Source organism: Schistocerca cancellata, chromosome 8 (assembly GCF_023864275.1).
Source record: "Schistocerca cancellata isolate TAMUIC-IGC-003103 chromosome 8, iqSchCanc2.1, whole genome shotgun sequence".
Lineage (NCBI taxonomy): Eukaryota > Metazoa > Arthropoda > Insecta > Orthoptera > Acrididae > Schistocerca > Schistocerca cancellata.
The window spans coordinates 41,190,726-41,213,645 of NC_064633.1; the positions used below are offsets into that span (position 1 = coordinate 41,190,726).

At 38.3% G+C, this 22,920-nt stretch overlaps 1 protein-coding gene across 2 annotated transcripts in view; it reads left to right on the plus strand.

Annotated features, from left to right (window-relative positions):
* LOC126095045 (cyclin-dependent kinase 7) overlaps positions 1–22,920 on the plus strand; it is a 68,173-nt gene that overhangs the window by 7,130 nt on the left and 38,123 nt on the right. For both annotated transcript variants that reach the window (XM_049909719.1, XM_049909720.1), the window contains exon 4: positions 13,077–13,249. In XM_049909719.1, coding sequence (XP_049765676.1) covers positions 13,077–13,249 — 173 coding nt within the window. The remainder of the gene's footprint in view (positions 1–13,076; positions 13,250–22,920) is intronic.

The window sequence follows — 22,920 nt, forward strand, 5'->3', positions numbered from 1 at the left end:
TGTAACAATCCAATCACTGGTTAATTGAAAAGGCCTACAATAAAATACTGTGTGATACACAATTGAAACAGGTGAACTGTGTGTAGTTAAATAGCAAGTTAAATTGGATCAAAAAGAAATAACTTGCCAAAAGCTATTACCTGGAAGTATAAGTCAACTAGTTGAAAAGATAAATAGCGAAAACCAGTGATAGATCAAATGCTAGATTTGTACGGTAGAAAAACAAGTATCTGAGAACAAAATAAGTGCTGACAGTAAGAAGGAGCAGTAACTTGCTATTTACCTACATAATATTTGTATGGGTTTATTAACTGTCACGCAGTATCTTACCAATTAATTGGGAATTGGATTGTTATGTTGCAGCTTTTATTTTTAACATACCACCTTCTAAGTGATTTATTTTTCATTCTAAATTGATAATGAATGTTGTCTTCCATACATTTGTAGTGTTGGTCATCTTATTACCTAAGATACACGAGTACTTTCTATTAAAACTATGTGTTAAATTAAACTCTTATACTAGAGAGTAAACATAATGGTTGTGTGTTTATATGCAGATGTTCACCTGAATATGGGGTTCTAATGCCACAAAACCAGTTGTGAGTCCAATAAAAGGGATTTTCTTACAGCTGAAGCGGATTTTAATTTCCAATATGTGAATTTGCAACTCTGGTTGCCCTGACTATGTAGTCTTTTGCAACTGCTGGATGGTTGTTTGTAATGTGGACATGCTGCAGTACATCTTCCCAGTTCATCCCACACATGCTGGATGGGATTTAAGTTGGGGGAGAGGGTGTGTGTTCATTTCCCAAATGCTGTCCTGTTCCAAGAGCTGCTCTGCCTGCACAGTTTGATGCATTTATGTATTGTCGTCTATAAAAATGAAGTTAGGCCAAATGCACCTCTGCCAAATGCACACGGTAAATACTACAGTGTCATGATAATGTTGGCTGGGGAGTGTATGGAGCTCAAAGATTTGGAGGTCAGTATGCCCATGCAATATTATGTCTCCCTACACCGTAGCACCTGAACCACCAAAACAATCCCATTTGACTATGTTCTTAGGTATGATAGGTGTTCCGACCTTTCGCAATATGAGGGTAGTCCAGAATCAATATTGAGACTGAATCTGCTCTCATCCGTGAAGAGTGTGTCACCTCATTCATCGTTTTCCAGTCCTTATATTCTTAGCAGCATTGCAAACAGTGCTGACAGTGCGCTGGTGTCAATGGAACACAACATATATATTAGTCATCAGGCAAAGAGACCATGTCCGTGCAGTTTCCGTCCACTGTGCTGCATGAAATTGCGCACCTTGCAGTTCTGTTAAATGTGGTTTCAGTTGCACCTGCTGTTTGACGTGGGTTCCTTCTTGCCTGTTGCACAGTGTAGCTGTCATCTGCTGCTGTAGTTGACAGGAGTTGACTACCTCATCTCCTTCGGGCAGCAGTGCCTGTGGTTCAGAATGCTCGAGTTGCTCACGAAAGCAATACTGTGAACAATACCTAACTCCTAGGCTACACTCACACACTTAGTCCTTTTTCCAGTTTCCTGTTCAGTCTTTCCAGTGTGCATTTAAATGATAAAACCAGCTGAGACAAGTGTCACATAGTGAGAATTCTTGAGTGTGCAACTAGTAAAATGCCAGAAAGAGTCTGCAGTGCAATGAGAAGTCTTTTCCAGTGGTGCTGGAAGACTACTGAGCTTTGTCTCCAGGCGGTGGTGCAGTGAACAGCATAAGAGTGCACCATAACTGATCACTGATTGACACACCGTCTTTTCCCCTTCCTTCAACTACCCCATGTTGTGTGTGTGTGTGTGTGTGTGTGTGTGTGTGTGTGTGTGTGTGTGTGTGTGAGTGAGGTAGGGAGGCAGGGTGCAAGCCGCATTTTTCACTATAGTCATGCCGACCTCACTCCATGTGATGTCTGGCTTTTTTTGAGCAACTGGGCGACCTCTGACAACCTGCTCCTGCATTTTCATTCATTTCCCCTGAGTTGTTAATATGTTTATGTTATTTTATCTGTGTCATCCTTAAGTTTTTCAAAGCAGTGTAGATTTGTCTGTAATTGTTTATTTAAATGTTAATGTCATAAAGTGACATAGCCATTTTCTTGTCTATTGGCACACTTTAACACGAGTAATTATACAACATATCACTTCATTTAGTTACACATCTCCATTGTAAACTTTTCGTTTCACTAAGTAGTCCTTCAGCACCACTGGAAATCTTCTCACTTACAATGCGCTGTAGACTCTTTGTTAGACATTTTGGATAAATTCTAGTGTCAGATTCCACTCGTCAGCTTTGAGAAATGACGTCATACCTAAGGCAAAGACGCTGCATAAAGGCAATCTATGAAAGGAACGGATCACACTTGTAAAGAAGTGAATGTAGCATGTGATAAAATTACTCTCACATTTAATGCAATTATTATTTACACACACATTACATCCAAACAAGTTGAAGATAACGAAAATAAATAAGAACAACAATGGAAAAATATTATGTGTGATTAGAATTATCATAATTTATGCAAGTGGAGGGGCACAGAGAACCATTAAACTGCATTACAGTACAGAGCATGGTGAAATCATAAAATTGCATTAGTTTTAATATTAATTATTCATTCAAATGGGAGACCTGCAGGAAAATTGGGGTTTTTGGTGGGGAGAAACTAAATTACAACAGAAAAATTAAGCAGATTGTAACTAGTATGAATTACTAACATGAAATATGGAGACACAAATATCCTAAGTCCTAAAAAAAAGGAGGTACATAAGTAAGGAAAATCCATAAAAAGTAACAAATGTTGCAATTGATAACTAGAATTGACCTATATACGAGGTCAGTTGTAATTACCAATTCCAATGTTATTAACTTTTTCACAGAAGTTCAGAGAGTGGTTACGAGTGCAGAAATGGTATTACATTTAACACACGTCCTGGAAAAATGATCTAATTGATGGGCCATCGAATAGTTGGAATCGGTAACTAGAATTGACGTATGTAGGAAGTCAATTCTAGTTACCGATTCCAATTTTTATAGGTGTTTTGCAGTAATTCACAGAGCAATCACAAGGTGAAAAAGAATATTACATTTGACACACCTGCTGAAAAGACCGATCTGGTTCATAAGCCATTGAATAGTTGGAATCGGTAACTACAACTGACCTGTACAGGATGTTACAAAAAGGTACGGCCAAACTTTCAGGAAACATTCCTCACACACAAAGAAAGAAAATATGTTATGTGGACATGTGTCCGGAAGCGCTTACTTTCCATGTTAGAGCTCATTTTATTACTTCTCTTCAAATCACATTAATCATGGAATGAAAACACACAGCAACAGAACGTACCAGCGTGACTTCAAACACTTTGTTACAGGAAATGTTCAAAATGTCCTCTGTTAGCCAGGATACATGCATCCACCCTCCGTCGCATGGAATCCCTGATGCAGCCCTGGAGAATGGCGTATTTTATCACAGCCGTCCACAATACGAGCACGAAGAGTCTCTACATTTGGTACAGGGTTGCGTAGACAAGAGCTTTCAAATGCCCCCATAAATGAAAGTCAAGAGGGTTGAGGTCAGGAGAGAGTGGAGGCCATGGAATTGGTCCGACTCTACCAATCCATCGGTCACCGAATCTGTTGTTGAGAAGTGTACGAACACTTTGACTGAAATGTGCAGGAGCTCCATCATGCATGAACCACATGTTGTGTCGTACTTGTAAAGGCACATGTTCTAGCAGCACAGGTAGAGTATCCCGTATGAAATCATGATAATGTGCTCCATTGAGTGTAGGTGGAAGAAACTAAAATGAGCTCTAACATGGAAATTAAGCATTTCCTGACACATGTCCACATAACATCTTTTCTTTATTTGTGTGTGAGGAATGTTTCCTGACAGTTTGGCCGTACCTTTTTGTAACACCCTGTATATGAGGTCAATTCTAGTTACTGGTTCCAATGTTACAAATTTTCTTGCAGAAGTTCAGAGAGCAATTATGAGTGCAGGAATTGTATTGTAGTTAACACACATTGTGAAGAAATGATGTAATTAATCAACCATAAAATAGGTGGTCAGTTCTAGTTACCTATTCCTATAATAATAGTACTACGGAAATCCCATCACATTTCATTGCACACATCTGTTACAAAAAGTTCTAAATTATGAATGATAGAATAGTTGGAACTGTGACTAGAATGACCTACATAAGAGGTCTGTTGTAGTTACCAATTACAACTACTCAACCGTAGAATGGTGGTAAGTAGAATTGACCTATATATGGAAAAACATGGAATGTTTGGAATCGGTAACTACAATTGACCTACATACCAGTTATCAGTTCTATGCTTTCAATGGTAAATGATACATCAATATAGGTCAATTGTACTTATTGATTCCACAAATCATTTCTTCTCAATGTCTTATTATGTTGCAGTATTTCTATTTTGCTGTTACTTTCTGTAACACTGCAATAAATAAGTTGTCATGGTAGTACAGAGAGAAAAGAGGCAATGAAAATACTGAAAGAAACCCCTGAAAACACTTGTTGTAAAAATGCAGAACTTGCATACCTTGGAATCGACAAAAGATTTCTCCTATACAAGACAAATTTAATAATCCATTTCAAAGAACATTATCAGTAGTAAAGAAAACATTTCCAAAAGAAATGAAAATCTTTAAAAACATCATTACACACTCAAAAAGTAATACACAAAATCACCAGAACATTGGAACCAATAACTACACTACACGTATCTCACATCAGCGACAATAGCTCGAAAATGACAAACAATAGAATGAAAGTCAGATTGGCAGAACTATAGGGCAAAACATCGAAATGGAAAACATAAAACTGGCCACGTAAAAAGGAGCTTATCACATATAGACTTCCAAAGGAGTGAAAGATCGAGGCTGGCGTGAACAACAAAATAAGGACGTAACAAGAAATAACAATATTAGAAGGTCAAACTGTAACTAAATATGCAAAAACCAGAATAACTAATCAAAAAAATTAATAGGAAACACTAACTGCCAGGCACGAAAGAGGCAGCACTCAAATCAATTCTTCCCCACTGCCTGCCCACTAGACCCAAAATTTTAATATACTAAAGACAAATAATATCACAGGTCAGTCACATAAACCCACAGGTACAAGACACAGCAACCAAACACTTACCCCACCGTTTTACCCAAAAATTATTAAAATGACAGAAAAACCTCCCCCTAGAGAAACCAAAAGAGTACCAAACCCACCGATTATGGGAAAAAAAAACAGAAAACAAGAAAAAAATATGAAACCCACCCACACCTAACAGACAAAACGAGGCTAGTACATTTTGCTGACTATTTTCATAAATGCTAGAAATACACAATGACCTTTAGGAATATTCTTCCTCCAACAGTATTCATCCAAATGACCTTGCAACACTGAAATCCTTCTCTTTTCCTGCCCGACAACAGATTTTAAAGCCTCCCTAATACCCCTTGATAGTATTTGTACATGACCCCGTCTTGTAATTTTTAAACTCAGTATTTACAACCAAATAATAGCCCCTGTCACCCAATGTCTTGTAGGAAGCAAACCCATATGACATTACTATTGAACCTTCTTCCACATAATCTTCAGCTGAAAACGTTAACACATCTTTTGCACAGTTTGGAACGACCCTAAATACATCATCAGCATAATCCCCCCCAGAAATTATTACTCCAAAAACCCAAAGCCCAACAAACTCGTGCTCCCTTTCATACTTTCTGCTTCCAAAATGTGACTCACTACTTCAACTGTAACCCTCCCCCCCCCCCCCCCCCCCCCAAATTGATCGCTCTGTACTTTGTAAATTCCCCGCAGAATTCTCTACAAAATGAAAACCAGTCAACTACAGTGCTACATGCAACACCTGTTTTGTGCATGACAGATTTAGAATATCTATTGTAAAAATAGTAAGTTAACTTCACTATTACTTCTAAATTTAGCCTCAGTCTTTCCAACCGAGGCCCACTATGTCTAGACCTCCGTATATTATTTTTTCTGCACCTCCACATGTATTAATTGGAAGTTCTTGTAGATGGAACATTTGTCAACACCATATTATTACCACAGACACTGCACTTGCAAAATTCTGCAAATGATTGCAAAAATCTCATAGTAGATTTACAGTCAGTCATTCTGTCAAGGAGCATTTTCACTGTAAACACAACTGACCTTAGTGAAAACCAATTGTGTAAGAAATCAGAATCGTATAAATCACAAATATTTTCATCATCAAAAGATACCGATTACAAATTACGATATGAAAACAAAACAATATACATCAGATTTTTAATATATGTGTATAACAAAGAAACCCAGAGAAAGTATTTAACATTCATAATTACAATCTGCGGCGTAAACAAAATAACATCACACATGACATCTTTGGTCAAAGCCGACGGGTGAAATCGGACACTAGAATTGACCCAACATTTAATTAGACGTAGACTTAAGAATTCTCATCTTATGTGGCACCTGACTCAGTTGATTTTGTCAAGTAAATGTTCAGATATTCTCTTTGTAGTATCTTCGTTTAATGAAAGTACTGTTTTATGTTGTAGATTCACATAAACAGGAATGTCACTGTTTTGTATTAGTAGGAGAATTCACTTTGGAAAATGGTAAAATTAGAGAGGCAGAATCTCCAGACTGAAGCTGGCATAGGTTTTTACCACTAATGTACTATCATCAGGGTACGAAATTTCAATTGTTGCTGATACATGCATTTAAAAGTAGAAAAAAAAAACCTGTATCTAGCATTTGGAACTGTTAACTGTTCTTCACCTAGGAAAGAGGGGTAGTTTAGGGAAGGTTGTGAAAGAGGTACAGGACACTCAGACCCTAGGTTGGGAGGCAGCTACCTATTGTGATGTTGTGCGGAAAGGGGGGGGGGGGGGGGGGAGGAGAGGCAGACACAGATGAAGCAAAGGTGTCAGAGAGTAGGTGAAAGATACTACAATGGATAATGGATGTGATCTCCGGACTGAAGCTGCAAAGGTTTTACCACTAATGTACTATCTTTGATGTCTTGACTGAAGTCTAGATCAGGGCCAGCGACAGTCGTCCATTGGTGCACATCTCGTGGGTTAATTGCAGACATGCGAAAATGAACCAGATGTGGTGAAATGACTACGTAGCATACCAAGTTAGTGGATCAACGTTATTTAATTAAATCATTGTAAAAGGTAGATAGATCAATGTTTATTAGTAACAGAGTCAGAAATTTGAAATATTAATAAATATTGTTCCACCTACCTTCGCCCTTGATTTAATTAAGAAATTTTGATCCACTTACTCAGTGTGCTCGTGCAAATCGATTGCATAAGTACACAGAGTGGGAAAACATTTCACTGGTTTTTTGAAAATATTGCGGATTGTGATACTGTCCTTCGTTTGCAGACACTAACACAGCTTAAGTATCTGTGACTCAAACAAGAAGCAGTTAAATTTATAATCCTTGTGTACAGCAATTTTTCACCCTTTGTTTTGAATATATTATTTTGAAACAAGTTGTCTGCCTGCTGCTCTCTCATTGGTTGTGTAACACAAATGGCTGACACACCTTCTGTTGTTCCCATCATCCTTCACAGCAAGTGCCGACATCATTTCTACACGAGACATGTAAGTACTACACTGACTCTATTGTAGACATTATCAGTGCTGATGCATAACTCTTTACTCTTCTCTCCCATCCTCACAACAGGTTGGCCTCTTTGAATCTATGTTCTGAGTGACATTGCTCTCCTTTCCAACCTTCATCAGCCTATCCCTCTTTCCTCCCTAGTGAAGAAAGTGACAGCTCCAAATTCTAGTACAGTTCATTCGAAGTCAATGTATATCAGAAGGACTTGAATTCACCATTCTGTCTTCCTGTGATTTTAATATCAATATTTTTACATTTTGAAGTCATTTCCCTATGAATAATTAAAAAACTGGACTGTCTCAAAAAGTCTCTTAAATTTTGTGTTGGATCTTTCAGTTTTCCTGTAATATAATTCCATTCTAGTAAGTGTAGTTCAAAAAATACCCCAGTATATTATGCACTTTTGTGAGCATTTTTTGGTGTAAATATTAGTGTTTCACAGCGGCACCTGTGATCCTCATTATACGAGGGTAAGTCAATTATTATCCGCATTTTAGTTATATTTTTCTTTGTTTTGGTAGTACTGTTTTTTTTTGTTGATGATACATGCTTTGTTTATTTGTTGTTATATCTTTGCAATTTTCAAGCTGCTAGGATAGTTTCGTTATCGCTGCCATGCTGTTAATCATGGCTGCTTCGCTGTCTATTTGCAACAAAGAAGAGCAAAGTTCAGTAATCCATTTTTTGTGGTCAGAAGGCATATCAGGGGCTGAAATTCATTGACTTTCGGAACAGTTCAGGAACATTGTTTTGCTACAATGGAGTGTCTACGAATGGATTGAAAAATTCTGAAATGGTCGCACAAGTGTTATGTATGATGAAGGAGCCGGATGACTGTTTACCGCCACAAATGAAGACACCATTGAGCATTCGCATGAAATGATTCTCTTAGTCAATCTATTAACTATTGACGAAGTGGCACATCATCTGCAAATTAGCCACGGTTCTGCCTTCGAAATCATCCACAACAAACTTGGGTTTCATAAAGTTTGTGTAAGATAGGTCCCAAAACAACTCTCACAGTTGCATAAACAAACGTGCTTGGACATGTGCAAAAAAAATTTGGATTGATATGGTAATAAAGGGGACAGCTTATTAGACAGGATCATTACTAGTGATGAAACATGGATCCATCATTACGAGCCAGAGAGTAAATGGCAGATTATGGAATGGAAACATCGAAATTCGCTGTGCAAGAAAAAGTTTAAGACCCAACCGTCCGCAGGAAAACTGATGCTTACAGCTTTTTGGGTCGCACTGCCCCCACTGCTGAAATGCTCCAGAAACTCAAATTTGAAGTACTGGATCATCCTCCATATAGTACCGATCTTGCCTCTTCTGACTATCACTTGTTTGGTCCACTCAAACAGGCATTAAGGGGCCATCAATTTGCATTGGACAAAGCAGTGAAAGAAGTGGTGCATTCCTGGCTTGCAGTTCAACCGAGAACCTTCTTTTATGAGGGCACCAGGAAGTTTGTACAACGATGGATCAAGTGCGTTGAAACGCAAGGAGACTATGTTGAAAAATGATGTTCTTGTAAGTTTCCTATTTGATTACAATAAAGTTTTATAACTACTTTGTGGATAATAATAGACTTACCTCATAGTTGTATGATATAATTCCTAAAATTTTTGGAATCGTCTTCCTCCAAACTCATTTTATCAATAATTATGTATTTCTTCCCTTTGTTACCCAAAACTTTGAATACTTTCTTATTCAGATGTAATTAATTTTCCCTGTGACTCTGCACTGTATGTGTTGGACAATATTTGACTGAAATTGATCCCTATGACACTCTATACTTGACTGCTCTGACTTCAGATATGCATCTGTTCTCTGTAGTCAAGCAGCTCTTTCTGCTCCATAGCCATACTTGCTGCAGTATCTTGGTTAATACAAGAGTTACAAAGAGTCAGCAAAAAATGGTACTATGCACCCTTCTGCATCCTACAGTTTTCTGAAAAACTAGCTTTGACACTTTGCACAGTTCATATAACAGTGGTGTTATCACCTTGTATTCTTGTTACTGGTCTGGTAGATTGTCACTTTTTTCGTGGATAAGATGATGGGTCCACTATGCTGTTTGTAGTAGTTTACCCACACTCCTAAATTCTTGTTGATGATTAGGCCTCCTTGTGGATTACCTTAATTTGATTTTGTGTTAATAGCTCTGTACTCACCTGAGAATCCCTATTTCTTCCTGCCACTGAGCTTTACTAATTCCCATTATACAGTGTGTCTGAGAAGTCCTCGTACCATAGGTCAAAACAGTGAGCATGTGATGGAGTACTAACGTATAAAAGTTATGTATCCATCAGATCTCCGTGTATATCATTGTGACTTAGACAGAGACCTATGTACGTCTTGACATATTATGTCTTGAGGTGTAATTTGAGCAGCTTCCTCAACACCTATGTACAATCCTCTATTATTCTTGTACTGACATTGAGCCACATCTGACTTAATTATTCCTAAGAATAAGATGTCTTGTGCAGTAGATAGCAGGCTCCATGGTGACCATTTCTGTGGGTTTCATGTTTTCCTGTGCTCATTAAATGGCCTGTATTTGACACTTCCTGAAAGAAAAGCACATTTCTCCTCATCAGGCAGAGTTGGGCCTTGTCAAAGCAACTCTGTCATTATTTGCACACGCCGGGAAAGCATACATTCACATTTACTGTCTGTAATGTTCGTGCACCTCTAAATATGCCACTAACTGCTCATCAAAATTGTAACTGTGTCCACTTACATCAGCCATGGGTTAAAAAATAAAACAATGCAGTACTGGACCAACTGCACAACACAATACTAACGACAATGTTTTTTGGCAGCAACTATGTGGGGGGATACTAACAAAACAACTATTTATCCCCCAGGCTGTGCCGAAGTCAACAGAGGAGGTTCTTCTTGGATACCCTTTAACTTCAGTGTATCCATTTCTCTCTTTGGATACTTTCCTTGCCTACTTGATTATGGAGTCTAACAATCCGTACATTGATCTATAGTGCAGTACTAGGTCCCCCCTCCCCCCTTGATGATATCCCCCAGAGCATTCACTGCTCAGAGATACAAATAGTGGGGTATATTACCTCCAGAACATTTTGCTTAAGGGGATGTCATCAGTAAACCATGCAGTATGACTGTATGCCATCAGGAAATGTACAACTGTAGTTTACACTTGCTTTCAGCTATCTACAGAACTAACAAATGTTGGCTAACGTTACAAAGGCCAGATCAGTCTGGTGTCTAGACTGCTGTCCCTCTTCAGAAACTATGTTATTCTGGGCCTCTCTGCAGGTACTCCTTGAGTGTGGTATAGTTACCTATGTTGTTCCTGTAGGCAAGTCATCACACCATGGTGAGGTCTGTGACTCATAAGGGAGTACAACATTGTCACAAACAAATGTCTAACTGCTCCTGTGCAATGCAGTTATTTGAAAAATTCAAACTGAGTAGTCATTCATCTTATTTTTATGTAACAGTGCTGATTATTGTAATTAACTAACTGAACTGCAAGTTTAATCCCTTGTGTTAAACAGTTGCTTCCACATAGAATAACGATATCAGTATTTGGAACAGTAAATTTTGGTACACATGGAAAAATTACTTCGTACATTATGTAGCTTGAATTTGGTTGTACATGAATGGGTCAAGATTACAACCAGGCAAGATCTTATCCATCACAAGCGGTATAATCCTGTGGTTTCAACAGTCAGTGACAAAGCTGCTTCACTGCACTAATTTCCAGAACAATTAGCAGCCCCCAGTTTTAATTGACAGAGAAAAAATGTGCACTTAAAAAAAATGCACCACAAAGGAATTAATTTGAATGGGACTGTAATTGGTAGATGTGATGTATATGTACGGACAAACAAATGATTACAGTTTTAGAAAAATTGGATGATTTATTTAAGAGAAAAAGCAGATTCACAAATTTAACAAGTCAGTAATGCTTTGGTCCATCTCTGGCCTTTATGCAGGTGGCTTGGCATTTACAGTGTATTACAGGATTTTACAGTATCTTGTAGATTTGAAAATATAATATGGAGTGTAGAGATTTATTAGCATGTCTGATTACAGCTCTACCCATCATTCATGAGGGTGGGAAAGTGGAAGAGGCATGCAATATGATGAATGAATAATGCATACAGACACATTTCCAAGAAAATATTAAATCACAAACTTGTGAAACTGATTCCTGTATTGAAATGTATATGTGCATATATAAAAGACGTGGCAAAGTGTGAAAAGATATTGGTGTAAAAAAAATCTCATTTGGATTGTGGTAAGGAGAGAAAATATCATTTATAGTGAGCTGCTAAATAAGAAATACAGTAGTATTCAGCTTTTATGATTACTCATTGCGCATAGGATAAACTATGTTTTAGTTGTAGCAACTGCAACAGCTTCTCCAGGAGTATGGTTACTCAGACTTATTAACTTTTCTAAGTGTTTGTGTTATTTGTTTGCTTGTGCTTATTATTTAAAAAATCCCTCATTACTGCTTTCTTTCCATCAATCCAAACTTGTTCCTTTGTTTCTTTAAGTTAAGGTAGTTATGCAACTTTCCGCCCTCCTCAAGATACATTTTCTTTACTCTACCCAGTGCTCTTGATCTTCTGAAGAAACGATTTGAGATCTGAAAGTAGATGAAATGTTAGAATTGGTTTCATTATGATACACCATGGTCTGCGAAGATTTTGATCATCAGTTCTATTATTGTATTAACTTATAAAAATTAATCGTATTAGATAAATTTCCACTCAAATGAATATTTTAACTAAAAGGCTGCCTTTCATTTGAAACATACAGCTGACAGGAAATTTATCTTTTGTGTAATTAATAAAATGCAGCTTGAAGCCCACCAAACATATCTGCAAAGATACTATCTTCAGAGTCGTACATACTTCATTTTCAAATGGGTGCTAAAGGAGAAGGAAATGTAAAATAGTTTTGTCTTTGTTGTAAAATAGAACTAACATCTTATTTCTGCTTCTTTTTGTCCAACCTAGTTATAGCTTTATATTCCATATAATTTACCACCTGTCTGTTAATTTCATTACTGTTTTCAGTTTGACACTTACCTTCCAACTTCTTTGATATTTTCTTCTTTTTTATTTGAAGTGCACAGAAACAAATTATCATTATTCAACTGAGCAGCATCTGAATCAACTTGTGTCTTCATTGGGCATATATCTGGATTTTCACGTCAACTATTAATCTCAGGATTATTTCTCTTTGCATCCTTAGAAATTCTCTTTTTTTCGGTAACATGTTATCTAGAATTTTCAAACAATGTATTGATGATGTATGATTAGTTGGAGTAATAGCATAAAGGCATTTGCGTATCTGTGATCAATTTAGCAAGATGTTTGTTTTCTTACAGATGTATTTGGCCATAGGTCTAATGTTTCACTAGTCTTTGACTTCATGGATACTGATCTAGAAATTGTAATAAGAGATAACACTATTGTAATGACACCAGCAAATATCAAGGCATACATGCTTATGACTCTTCAGGGGTTAGAACATCTTCATTTGCACTGGATCCTACACAGGGTAAGAAAAAAATTCATAATACATGTGATCAGCATATAAAAAATTTCCACTTAAAAAGCTTCTCATTGGTGCATCATTATTTCATTAGTTGCTATGACATTGGATTTATTGCCACAGCCTAAGACAAGTGAACTGCACTGTGTGGTTCAATTTGAGTTTTGTTTGATAATTGGTTTTTCTGTAACTGGTTTCATACTGTGTCATAAGTGTAGCTGTTGTTATATCTATCATTATTTGGTTGAGATACTTAAGGACTGATTTGTGAAAGTCCCAGTTTTTAAAGGGAACAAGTTAATTTCTTTGATGCTTTTTATCTCCTTGGAATGTTTTAGATTGCTAAAAAAAAACAATTTGCAACATTTTTTTTGCAGTTTACAAATTATCCAAAATGTTCCTTCTTCTATTTGAGACCTTTTACCATAATCCTTTCCAGATTATATAGCTGTCATGATAGGACCTACTTTATATATTTCCTTGGCTGCTTCATTTTTTCAAATGTAGAATTAATTTGCAACAATAACAGTAGGGTGTAACAACAGTAATTAAAGGTCTGAATGTATCTCATTTGTAGTTTTAACATAATGTTTTCACCTGCATGATCCACAAATTCTATTTTTCTCTCAATATGGTTCATGGAGGGGTCCATAAATCTTGGGTGAGCAATTGCTGCTGAAATGTTTGGGATGTGTGTGTGTTTCGATGTTTTATGCCAGGATTTGGATTAAGAGTTGACAAGGTATTGAATAAATCAGGTTTTTATATACTGCACTTTGAATCTAGTGCAGGGTCATTATATAGATCACCAAACAAAATCACTGTTGTGTCGTGTTGTGGTTTTGTTTCTGGTTGAAGAGTTGTAAGTTCTGTAGTAAAATAGTGGTATCATCAGTTGATGATGCTCCCTGTACATTTGTAACTGCTTTCTTTGGATATTGTTTCTGTTCCTGATGCTAAGATGTGAATAAACAAGCTTGCATTTCATTTAGGTGCAGTTGTACCATAAAATTCAGAAATGGCAAAGCTATTTGGAAATACTGCTGCTTAAAATAGGAAGAAAATAGACCAGTTCCATTTAATGTGTAAGGAAGACTTTCTATTAGCACATATTTTAAATAATTTTATGTAATTTATTCACACTGGTAGACCAAGTGAAGACTAGGAAAATAACTTGGATACCTCACTTCACTGTATTCAGTACACATACTACATTCACTGGAAGTACTGAGATTCTTTCATGTGCAATACAGGGAAACGAAAAGAGAAGAAAATCTTTGGCATGAATACTGAAGAAATGTCTGAAATTTCCTCAGAAATAACAAATACTTCAGTCTCTTTAATTTCTGCTCCAAGTACCAAGTGTGTAAGTAAAGAATTTACCTTATTTCAGCAGTGGTAAGCATTAGCCCAATTGGTGCGTATTATAATAATGCATTTCTTTAAAATAAGTGGTTCTACCTAGCATTGAGACTTGATCACCAGAGACATATTAAAATGAATTAACCATTTTTCTCAAATAACTTTGATGTTATATAATTTTTTCCTCAGAAATTTGCCTTTGGTTGTACATTAAAGAAATATTTCTGTCAAAGACTCCATTGATACATGGCTCTAAAGACATTCCTTTTCCCCCTGAATGTTCAAAATGCATTTATTTTGTTGTTGGGAAATAATGACATTTCAGTTGTACTGGAGGCATCAGTGATATTTCAGATGCTTGTTTTGAAAATAGTTTGCTTTTCTGGCACAATTACATACAATTATATCTTATTGAAATTATGAGGAACAAGCATATTTTATTTGTGGCTCTTTCTATTACATATTTTTCCTATTTGAGTTTTGCACCCTATGCTTTCTTTTCAAATTGAAAGGTATTTAATCTTCTGTCTTCCAGTTTTCATCATCTGGAAATTCTTTGCCCAGCAGCTAATCACTTCTTAGTCTCTAAGATCTGTGAGTATACAAGCTTTCATATCTCCTGAAAATAGCACAAACAAACAACATGCCCCCCCCCCCCCTCTCCCTTAGTTCACTTTAATTCACTTTCTGGTAGTACCCTTTTTGTGTTCTTTTGTCTTGACTGCCTTGACTGTCAGCACCTGGCTCATGCTTGTTATAAAATTCACTTATTTGATGAAAAGAATAATGACTATTATTATTATTATTATTATTATTATTATTATTATTATTCTGTCTTGCTCAGAGGCCTGGTGCAAGTTTTTCATTGGGACACCACAAACCCAGTACTCTCACCAGGGGAAGGTGATCTACAGTTTAACATTAAATCCAAACCACGTGTTCTTTCTGGGAAATCTTCACATAACTGAGAAGTGGGTAAGAGTAACATGAAATATTCCATGTTCTGACTGGGATTCGATTCTGTGAGCTTTTGGTTTCCAGGCACGCACTTTACCAATAGACTACTGGACCCAACACTCTCTTTACATGTAGTACAGTTAAAACACACATGAACACAAGGGCACGCACACACACACACACACACACACACACACACACACACAGTACTGGCACTGAGTGGAATTATGCAGTGGTTGTAGCACTGAATTTGTATCGCAGAGAAGTGTGGTTCAGATCCACTTCCAGCCATTCAGATTTAGGCTTTTTATTGTGAAATCATGTCAGGAATGCTGATCTGCTCCCTTTGTGAGATATCATGAGTTATTTCCTTCCCCATCCTTGTCTAGCGTGAATTTCTCTCCTATGATCTCGACATGAATAAAATGGTAAACTTGCTAACTGCCCTTCCACTCTTCTCTCATTATCAGCATATAAAAGACATTGTACTTTGGTGTTAAATTTAGCAACTATTGTTTTATCTCTGCTTACAAATGTCAAGAAGTGAGAATGTTAATGTGAAACATTGTAGAAGATTAACACTGACAGCACAGTAAGGAAATGTCTAGAGGTTTGTAGTTTTTGCTGTTTGGCATTCATTTATGAGGAACTGTATAAATGTAAAGGGATGGTATTGATGCATTCAGCAAAACACAGTGAAGAACTCTAGCGTTCCATTGTAATAGAACTAGGGCACAATGCTCCTTGCATTTCTACCTTACTATTTTGTGTGTCCCATGGGTCATTTTAAAAAGCAAGCACTTCACAACCAATGGGTTCATTTAATGTGGCAGTGGATTGCTGACATTTTTGGAATGTAGTGGTGTTAGCTTAACTCTTTGGATTGGTAGCATGGTACAGATCTCTATAAAAACGAGGAGCATTGTAAGTAGCACACCAGTTTGTTTACACCCTGCACAAGCTATGTGGTGGGGATATTTTGTACTCAAAGTATGATAAGCTTGCTCAGTTATGCAGGCCTTTGTCTGAAGTGACTTCTGTTCTCCCAATATTTTGGCAACTGAATTGGAATCTGTTTGGCTTAACAAAAACATTCCTCATGTTTTGAGTAAGCCATTGATTAGTACACACTCCTAACCAAAAGACATAATGCAGATTTTCCTATTCTGGAGATTTATAAGACAAGGTATTTTCATACATTCATAATTGAAAAAATACCTGGTCTTCTTTATTTACAGATTGAGCCTTTAACATAGAGTTCCAAGTTTTATTATTTTAACAGAAAATTGAAATCCTGAGTACACTCAAGCAGCTTAAGAACATACCTTTGAAAAAATAAACCCTCACATACATCCATTTCAGCACTGATAGATAAGTGTTTAACCGCTGCAGAATGTCCGCTCCTACGGCAGAATTCCATTTTGGCCACAGTAGCTGGAGATGTTGGTCATGTGTGTGTGTGAGGTGTGCGTGTGTGTGCAAATGTGTTCATTTTCTTTTCTGTATAAGGCTTCAGCCGAAAGCTCAATGTGTAACTGTCTTTCCGTTGTGCCTGTCTGCAACTCAACATGTCATCTTTCCAGTGAATAGCAGTCTATTCTTTTCATAATATTATTGATACTCCGTGTACTTTCCATTGTTCAAATGTGATTAAAGTAATGTTTTGAAATACAATAGCATTAGCCAATACCATGGCTCTCTGTAGGGAAAGTATTCTGTTCAAGGCAGGTTTGAGTATGCAGTTTGTGCATTCTGATTCATTCCTGAACACAGACAGTGGAAAGGATTGCTTTTTATACTGGGCTTAAAACAGAAGGACCAAACTGATGCAACAAAGTAGTCTCTGCTCTATTCGATTTTCTCAGAAACCTTGAAGTGTGCCAGCCAGAAATTGGTCCTAATGAAATGCATTTATTTTATGACTTCTGTACCACTTAAAAATTGACACTAATGCCCTTCATGAGAGAAAGAACATTTAATGAACTGGTATATTATTTCCTTATTCTTGGTCACAGCTATATGGCTCCTGATAGAATATGTGGTAGAGTGGAAAAAGACTACTGAAAAAAGGAAGATATTCTTTCACATGAAATTTCCTGGCAGATTAAATCTGTGTGCCGGACTGAGACTTGAACTCGGGCAAGTGCTCTACCAACTGAGCTACCCAAGCACGACTCACGACCCATCCTCACAGCTTCATTTCTGCCAGTACCTCGTCTCCTACATTCCAAACTTCACAGAAGCTCTTCTGCGAACCTTGCAGAACTAGCACTCCTGGAAGAAAGGATATTGCAGAGACATGGCTTAGCCACAGCTGGGGGATGTTCCCAGAATGAGATTTTCACTCTGCAGCAGAGCGTGTGCTGATATGAAACTTCCTGGCAGATTAAAACTGTGTTCATATCAGTGCACACTCCGCTGCAGAGTGAAAATCTCACGGGCAAGTGCTCTACCACTGAGCTACCCAAGCACGACTCACGACCCGTCCTCACAGCTTCAATTCTGCCAGTACCTTGTCTCCTACATGCCAAACTTCACAGAAGCTCTTCTGCAAACCTTGCAGAACTAGTGCTGGAAGAAAGGATATTGTGGAGACATGGCTTAGCCACAGCCTGGGGGATGTTTCCAGAATGAGATTTTCACCCTGGCAGACTAAAACTGTGTTCATATCAGCGCACACTCCACTGCAGAGTGAAAATCTCATTCTGGAAACATCCCCCAGCTGTGGCTAAGCCATGTCTCTGCAATATCCTTTCTTCCAGGAGTGCTAGTTCTGCAAGGTTTGCAGAAGAGCTTCTGTGAAGTTTGGAATGTAGGAGACGAGGTACTGGCAGAATTGAATGTATGAAGACGGGTTGTGAGTCGTGCTTGGGTAGTTCAGTTGGTAGAGCAGTTGGCCGCGAAAGGCGAAGGTCCTGAGTTCGAGCCTCGGTCCGGCACACAGTAATTTTCTGAGGCGAATGTTTCCTGGAAGGCTTATCTCTCGGATGGGGGATCTCAAGTGACCCACACAAGCAATGGACTTAGCCCCATGTGATTTTTTTCTTTGGGTTACCATAAGTTAAAGGTGCATTACAACCATCCCAACAACCTGGAAGTCTTACAGAACAATATTGAGGCTGAAATTGCAGGCACACTATAAGACATGCTTGAAAGAGTGGATGAGAATTTCAGAAAATGGCTGTGGCAGTGTGTGGTTTGTGAAGGTAGACATTTGCCAGATACACTGTTCAAACCATGTACACTACTGGCCATTAAACCTGCAACACCAAGAAGAAATGCAGATGATAAACGGGTATTCATTGGACAAATATATTATACTAGAACTGACATGTGATTACATTTTCACGCAATTTGGGTGCATAGATCCTGAGAAATCAGTACCCAGAACAACCACCTCTGGCCATAATAACGGCCTTGATACACTTGGGCATTGAGTCAAACAGAGCTTGGATGGCGCGTACAGGTACAGCTGCCCATGTAGCTTCAACTCGATACCACAGTTCATAAAGAGTAGTGACTGGCGTAATGTGACGAGCCAGTTGCTCGGCCACCATTGACCAAACGTTATCATTTGGTGAGAGATCTGGACAATGTGCTGGCCAGGCCAGCAGTCCAACATTTTCTGTATCCAGAAAGACCCGTACAGGACCTGCAACATGCGGTCGTGCATTATCCTGCTGAAATGTAGGGTTTCGCAGAGATCGAATGAAGGGTAGAGTCACGGGTCGTAACACATCTGAAATGTAACGTCCACTATTCAAAGTGCCGTCAATGCAAACGAGAGGTGACCGAGACGTGTAACCAATGACACCCCACACTATCATGCCAGGTGATACGCCAGTATGGCGATGACGAATACAAGCTTCCAATGTGCGTTCACTGCGATGTCGCCAAACATGGATGCGACCATCATGATGCTGTAAACAGAACCTGGATTCATCCGAAAAAATGACATTTTGCCATTCGTGCACCCAGGTTCGTCTGTGAGAACACCATCGCAGGCGCTTCTGGTTGTGATGCAGCGTCAAGGGTAACCGCAGCCATGGTCTCCGAGCTGATAGTCCATGCTGCTGCAAATACCGTTGAACTGTTCGTGTAGATGGTTGTTGTCTTGCAAACGTCCCCATCTGCTGACTAAGGGATCGAGACGTGGCTGCACGATCCGTTACAGCCATGCGAATAAGATGCCTGTCATCTCAACTGCTAGTGATACGAGGCCATTGGGATCCAGCACGGCATTCTGTATTACCCTCCTGAACCCACCGATTCCATATTCTGCTAACAGTCATTGGATCTTGACCAACGCGAGCAGCAATGTCGCGATACCATAAACCGCAATCGCAATAGGCTACAATCCGACCTTTATCAAAGTCGGAAACGTGATGGTACGCATTTCTCCTCCTTACAAGAGGCATCACGACAACGTTTCACCAGGCAACGCCGGTCAACTGCTGTTTGTGTATGAGAAATTGGTTGGAAACTTTTCTCATGTCAGCACGTTGTAGGTGTCGCCACCGGCGTCAGCCTTGTGTGAATGCTCTGAAAAGCTAATCACTTGCATATCACAGCATCTTCTTCCTGTCATTTAAATTTTGCATCTGTAGCACGTCATCTTCGTGGTGTAGCAATTTTAATGGCCAGTAGTGTATTTAGAAACTTCCATTATTGTCCAGTATGAGGAAAATAAAAGTGTAAGTTTCTAAGGGTTCATTTTTTATTTCATTTCCAAATCAGCAATTTAGCACGCTCCACTGTATAGAAATGTATGATACTGAAGTGATACATTGTAGTATATTATTGTATTTCTATACAAAATTTATTGTAGCTTGCTTTGTAAATAATGTTAAAGGTAAAAAAAATCACTTTCAATGTGTATATTAACAAAACTTTTAACTTTCAATTATCAACTTAAAAAGCCCTTGGAAACTTTGTCCCCTTACTCTGATATAAACAATGAAATGTTTAGAAAAGTGAAAGATACAATTTTAATAGTATCTACAAAAGTAGTGAAAATGTTAAAGTATCTCATGAGTGTAATTTGTATTTTGGTGTGATATTTAAAAACTTCCTTTCTTCAAAAAGTTATTTTTTGTGTATTTACAGACTGTTGAATAAACATTCCTGAAATATATTATTTTCCCTTTTTTCTTGATAGGGAGCTATGGTTCACCCTCCCTGCACACAAGATCAGATCTTGATATGCGAGTATTCCCAGTTTTTATTTATGAATTGTGTGATTCATGCCAGCTAAACACTGAGACACGCATGGTGGGTGGCGTTGGGAAACATTGCAGCTATGGCAGTAAGCAGGAACAACAGAGTGTATCTGTTCGCTGACAGATGGCAGTATGTGACTTGCAATGTTGTTGTTTTCGTTGTTGTGGTCTTCAGTTCAGAGACTGTTTCGATGCAGCACTCCATGCTACTCTATCCTGCTAACTGAGTTGGGAAACATTGCAACTATGACAGTAAGCAGGAACAATGGAGTGTATCTGTTGGCTGACAGATGGCAGTATGTGACTTGCAATGTTGTTTTTGTTGTTGTGGTCTTCAGTTCAGATACTGGTTCAATGCAACTCTCCATGCTACTCTATCCTGTGCAAGCTTCTTCATCTCTGAGTAACTACTGCAACCTACATCCTTCTAAATATGTTTAGTGTATTCGTGCCTTGTTTTCCATCTACAATTTTTACCCTCTTCATTTCCCTCCAATACTAAAATGATGATCTCTTGATGCCTCAGAATGTGTCCTACCAACTGATCCCTTCTTCTAGTCTAGTTGTGCCACAAATTCGTCTTCTCTCCGATTCTGTTCACTACCACCTCATTAGTTACATGATCTATCCATCTACTCTTCAGCATTCTTCTGTAGCACCTCATTTTGAATGCTTCTGTACTTTTCTTGTCCAATCTATTTATGATCCATGTTTCACGTCCATACATGGCTACACTCCATGCAAATACTTTCAGAAAAGACTTCCTGACACTTAAATCTATGCTCGATGTTAACAAATTTCTCTTCAGAAATGCTTTCCTTGCCATTGTCAGTGTACATTTTATATCCTCTCTACTTCAACCATCACCTGTTATTTTGCTCCTCAAATAGCAAAAATCATCTGCTACATTAAGTGTCTCATTTCCTAATTTAATTCCCTCAGCATCACCTGCTTTAATTTGACTACATTCCATTATCCTCATTTTTCTTTTGTTGATGTTCATCGTATGGGCAACTGCCTTGCAGCAGTGGATACACCGGTTCCCGAGAGATCGCCGAAGTTAAGCGCTATCGGGTGTTGTTGGCACTTGGATGGATGACCATCCAGGCCGCCATGCGCTGTTGCCATTTTTCGGGGTGGACTCAGCCTCGTGATGCCAACTGAGGAGCTGCTACTCGACTGAATAGTAGCAGCTTCGGTCAAGAATACCATCATAACGACCGGGAGAGCGGTGTGGTGACCCCATGCACCTCCTATCCGCATCCTCCACCGAGGATGACACGGCTGTCGGACAAGACACTGTCCATTCCGTTCAACTGTTCTTCCAGGTCCTTTGCTGTCTCTGACAGAATTGCAATGTCATTGGCAAACCTCAAAGTTTTTATTTCTTCTCCATGGATTTTAATTCCTACTCCAAAATTTTCTTTCGCTTCTCTGCTTGCTCAGTATACAGATTGAATAACATAGGAGTTAGGCTAAAACCCTGTCTCACTCCCTTCTCAACCACTGCTTCCCTTTTGTGCCCCTTGACTCTTATAACTGCCATCTGGTTTCTGTACAAATCGTAAATAGCCTTTTGCTCCCTGTATTTGACTGCTGTCACCTTTAGAATTTGAATGAGAATATTTGAGTCAACATTGTCAAAAGCTTTCTCTAAGTCTACAAATGCTAGAAACATAGGTTTGTCTTTCCTTAATCTATCTTCTAAGATAAGTCTTAGGGTCAGTATTGCCTCATGTGTACCAACATTTCTACAGAGTCCAAAATGATCTTCCCCGAGGTCGGCTTTTACCAGTTTTTCCATTTGTCTGTAAAGAATTCATATTAGTATTTTGCAACCATGACTGACTTATTAAACTGATAGTTCAGTAAGTTTCACAACTGTCAGCACTTGCTTTCTTTGGGATTGGAATTATTATATTCTTCTTGAAGTCTTAGGGTATTTCGCCTGTCTCATACATCTTGCTCACAAAAGGGTAGAGTTTTGTCAGGGCTGGCTTTGCCAAGTTTATCAGTAGTTCTAATGGAATGTTGTCTACACCCGGGGCCTTGTTTCGACTTAGATCTTTTAGTGCTCTGTCAAACTCTTCACGCAATATCATATCTCCCATTTCATCTTCATCCTCTTCCATAATATTG